The sequence below is a fragment of the Macrobrachium rosenbergii genome, chromosome 12 (assembly GCF_040412425.1).
Source record: "Macrobrachium rosenbergii isolate ZJJX-2024 chromosome 12, ASM4041242v1, whole genome shotgun sequence".
NCBI classification, from domain to species: domain Eukaryota; kingdom Metazoa; phylum Arthropoda; class Malacostraca; order Decapoda; family Palaemonidae; genus Macrobrachium; species Macrobrachium rosenbergii.
The window spans coordinates 14850501-14855500 of NC_089752.1; the positions used below are offsets into that span (position 1 = coordinate 14850501).

Here is a 5000-nt window from a genome sequence, read left to right on the forward strand (position 1 = left end):
AACTTATCCTTGCTTTGGCCAACAGTACGAGTATACAGTAGGTCTGTGGCTTTCCCAGACCAAGGTTTGCGCATCCAGTCTTCTCCAGGTTCCTCCAGAGGTCTTCTGAGATCACTCCCAGTGTTCCCAGGATGATAGGTACTTCTTAACTTCAACTTGCCATCTAAAGATATACTTACTCTAATGTCTTCTCTCTCTCTCTTTGTTCATAACTCTTGTGTTTCATGGTAATTCTAAGTCTATCAGAGATGCTTTCTAGGTTTTGTTATTCAACAGGACCAGGTCTGCTCTTTGAGCCACTACCAACAGGGCCAATCCATATACCACAGTCCCATAGCACCTTAAAATTTTAGTTTTCCAACACTTTCTTTCAATTACGTGGTTGTACCACTTGTCTGTACTTGGTGGCTACTCTCTTTGCATATCTTCTAGTGCAAGATCTTGATGAATGTCAAGCCTTCACTTAAATTAATTTTCAGCTAATGGTGAATAGTCTATATATTCTGTTCGAATTTGTGACACACTGATGCTGATATTTGTCCGTCTATGTTATTTTGTACATATTGTGTACATAAAACTTGGTCTTGTGCTGCCACAGACATGACTTCAGTCCCTTTTTGAACCTCCCCTGGTCAGTCACTGTCAATTGCCACCTCCAGCTACAGCCCGAGTCTGCCTCTGGTAATGGCCATGCATTTGGCTTTCGTATAGTTAATTCATGTCATATTTAGGTTCGTCTTTCTTTTCTTAGGATTCCTTAACACCTCAACACGATCATATCCACTGGCTGTGGTCTTCGGTCCCTCTAAATTTATTGCAGCACCCTTTTTCTTACTCCTGTATACTGGTTGTTTCCTCTATCTAATATTGCAGTTCCTCACTCGAAGGCCCTATTAATAATTTCCACATGACTGGCAGGCAGGCGATAGGTCGAAAATTACTAACTGCATTACCCTGCCATTCGTTTCCTATATCCCCTCTGCTGTGGGTTAGTCAATACATAGCACTTACACAATTCACCGATCTCTTTGTCCCAGGTCCTTTTTGCTGCTTGTCTCTGAAGTTATTATTATTATTATTATTATTATTATTATTATTATTATTATTATTATTATTATTATTATTATTATTTCGAAATATAAAATATTCAGATGTCAAAAAAAGAAATGAATTACGAGAGTAAAATCAAATATTCATAATTACTTTATTCTTTCTACAGTGGTAACGGCTCCCGTACAGAGAAAGAGGAAATATTAAACCAGTTTTACAAAGCATAATTAATAGTTTACGCCACTGACGAAATAATATACAAAAATTAAACAATGATACTATATATATATATATATATATAGATATATATATATATATATATATATATATATATATATATATATATATATATATATATATATGTGTGTGTACATGTGTGTATATGTATAAATATGTAAGTGTGCATAAATATATATATATATATATATATATATATATATATATATATATATATATATATATATATATATACGTGTGTGTGTACAGTATATGCATACACACATACATAAACAATATATATAAAAACATACACACAAACCCCACATAAAAGAAATAAAACAAGTATCCCACTTCTGAATACGTGTACAATATCAAATTATCGAACTCTCTTAACGAAAATCAATGGGGCTTTCAGCGACAAGAGCTTCAGTCCATCGGGGACCATCAGGGAATTTGTGAAAGGCATTTAACAGTAAAATAGGGCAATTACTGATACGGTGATAAGTTTCTTATGTTTAGATAACTTATTTATTTTCAGTTATTATTAAAATTTAATTCTGTCTAAGGAATACATACATATCCCCCTGATAAAAGAAGTGGGCTCGGTGTAGGTTGAACGCCTATATATCATAACAATGCCAAACGTTCCACAGCTTGCAACAAAGTTTAGCAGTTAGATGCAAGCGGAAACGGACTAAAATTTAAACTCAAAAGCAACAGGGCAGAATACTTATAGCATTGTCAGTCAGAATGTGAACGCATCCAATGACACTACCAACTTGCATAAACTTTCTCCAAAGAGTAGACAGCTCAGACGCCAGAACTGGAAATAACAAATCACAGCCAAATAATGGCAAAATAAGCAAAAGTATAAAATCCAGTGGGCTTTAGCCGTTGGTCACCTTTTTGAGCAATGCCGTGACACAATTTCACCGATCCAAGAGACCAGCAAAAAAAAAAAAAAAAAAAAAAAAAAAAAAAAGGTGACCAGTAAAGGTGACAGTAAATATCCACACGTGTGACCTAAAAGAATAACGGAAAATTAGGAGTAGGAGACATATGCATGAAAAAGAAAGGACACAAAGAGAGGAAAGGAAAAGAAAAACACAACAAATACAAGAGGCATAAAATAATGAAAACGTAAAAAGGAAAAAGGCGTCGAGGCGAAGAAGAAGGAAGAGAAATGAGAGAGAAGTGACAGAACACGAAGAAGAAAAATAAATACTAGAAACAGGATGACCAGAATAAGAAATATGAACAGCAGAAAGAGGATAATCATAAGAAAAACAGAGTAGAAAGAGAAAAGTCAGTAGAAGAAAAGAGAGAGGCAGAAAATGAGAAAGAAAATATATCCATCCAATTATCACATAAATTTCCTTCAGAAAGCGAAAAGATTTACCTGAGAATCCCATTGAAATGAGAGCAATCAAAGAAGAGAAAATATCTTTCTTTCTCGAGGGGATAGGTGGGTGGTGGGGGTGGGTGTGGGTGTGGTGGGGGGCGGGAAGAGCGCGGAGAATAGGGCGGAGGGAGATTTTGGAGGTGAAGGGGGTGACAAAAGAAACGGTGCACAGAGGTAGAGGGGTGGCCGGGAGGAGAAGGGCGAGAGAGGGAAATGGACAAATCTGAGGAGGAGGAGGAGGAGGAGGAGGAGGAGGAGGAGGAGGAGGAGGAGGAGGAGGAGGAGGAGGAGGAGGAGGAGGAGGGGGATGAGGAGGTTGGTGGGAAACAGGAAGGAAGAAGGGGAAAGGAAAATATTTGAGGAGAAAAAGCAGAAATGGTGAATGAAAATAAAAGAGGGTAAGAACACAGAGGGCAAATGGATGGGGGTAGGAAAGGGAAGTTATACAGAGGCACAAGAGGATTCTCCAAAAGGAAGAGGAAGAGGAGGAGGAAGAGGAAGAAGTGCATATGAAGGAACAAGGGGAGATGGGGAAAGGAAGGCAAGCGCACACAGAGTAAATGGGGAAATGAGAAGGAAACAGGGAAGGGAGGGGGGAGGGTGAAGATTTTGGAAGGGAAGGGGGAGGGGTGAATAGGCCCCAGTGAAGATTTCAATATTCTCCATGGCACCGTCGAGACCAAGAGGTGGAGGCATTCAATACCCCTAAGGTATATTTGACAGGTCCTGGACGATCATTTATACTAACTGTCAGAGAGGGAAAATGAATATCAGGGAATATCCACTGGAGACGACAGACTAAATAAAATACTCCCACTTCCAAAGTCTCATATCCAGCTGGGGGTACGAGAAGAAGAAGGAGTAAGAAGGAGGGAAGGAGGATAAAAGAGAGAGAGAGAGAGAGAGAGAGAGAGAGAGAGAGAGAGAGAGAGAGAGAGGAACACTTCGTGGCTTTACTTTTCGCATAATGAGCAAGGGAAACGTGTGTGTGTGTGTATGTGTGTGTGTGAGAGAGAGAGAGAGAGAGAGAGAGAGAGAGAGAGAGAGAGAGAGAGAGAGAGAGAGAGACAGTTCTAATATTTAAAAACCTTAATGATTCATCTCATAATGATGGCTGCTGAAGCATACACATGCAAAGTGAGAGAAATCGCTCTAGTATTTTCACATTGCAGAATGAAGCAAAGACTGCCAGAGAGGAAGAGTGAGAATCTAAGATACGAAAGCAAGTTCAAATCATGCCAGAATTAAGGTGCTTGGAAGCCTGGGCCAATACGGGGATAAGAAAAGCTTAGGGTTCAAGGGAGTTTCGGAATGACTTAAGAGAGAAGGGAAAAGCAGAAATTCGGTGATAGGATTCCTCTTATTCCATGCGAGTCTAGGGGAAACCCCTCTCCAGTCACAACGACTGAAACACGCGGGGTGGGTGGGTGGGTGAGTGGGTGGGAGGGTGGGTAGTGGTTGGATGTTGGGGGGAAGCATCTTTTACTTTTTCTCTTTCTTTTTAATCTCGTGTCATTTTCGGTTACAATAAAATTACAAGTTAGCGTCAAATTTAATCAGCGCTCCTGTAACAAGCTGAAGAACTCACTTAAAATCAATTATACATTTCAAGTTGAAAAATAAAGCATAAAATGTATTTTATATTATTCCAGCTACATAATTTTTCAAATGTTGAAGCTAATGGAACGCACAAACTAATTCCCCAAGACATCCAATGTATAATAGAAGACAGAATAGAGAGGAAGGAAAAAAGAGCAATATCTATCCCAAAAGCAGGTGATAATTGTTCCTTGAAAATAGATTGTAGAACTTAAATAACACTGAATCTGATAAAGAATGTCAAAGCTTGACAGAAGAGGGACAAAAATCTTTACTAAGCAATAATAATAATAATAATAATAATAATAATAATAATAATAATAATAATAATAATATCAACATCATCATCATCATTAATTCCCTGTAATCGCTGATGTGAGGCCACTCTATCACAGTTGAGTCCTTGGGAAGGTATGATCTCAGCTCATTATTCTCGGCATTATTACTGCTAACGAAGGTGTCACAACTGGCTCCGAAGACCGAGTCATTCCTAACACAAACCAACTCACTCACCTGATACAACAGGCGAAGACAAAAAAAAAAAAAAAAAAAAAAAGACACTCAATCCCACGTAACAACACGTATATTAACAAGAAGAACAGCCCTACCAAGGAACAGAATTCTCTCGGACCATCTTTCCTGAGCTGTCTGGGGAAGAAGACGAAGAAGAAGAAGAAGACGAGAAGGAGACGCCAAAAGCGAGAGGAGCAGAGCAGAGCAGAGCAGAACG

At 38.8% G+C, this 5000-nt stretch overlaps 2 protein-coding genes across 2 annotated transcripts in view; one reads left to right on the forward strand and one right to left on the reverse strand.

Moving 5' to 3' along the window:
* Nucleotides 1–5000, reverse strand: part of LOC136844410 (GTPase-activating Rap/Ran-GAP domain-like protein 3) — a 907028-nt gene that overhangs the window by 749605 nt on the left and 152423 nt on the right.
* Nucleotides 2885–5000, forward strand: part of LOC136843792 (integrin-binding sialoprotein-like) — a 16135-nt gene continuing 14019 nt past the window's right edge. The window contains exons 1-2 of the mRNA XM_067112519.1: nucleotides 2885–2986; nucleotides 4868–5000. The exon at nucleotides 4868–5000 is cut by the window's right edge and continues 2 nt beyond it. Of these exons, the coding sequence (XP_066968620.1) occupies nucleotides 2885–2986; nucleotides 4868–5000 (235 nt within the window). The remainder of the gene's footprint in view (nucleotides 2987–4867) is intronic.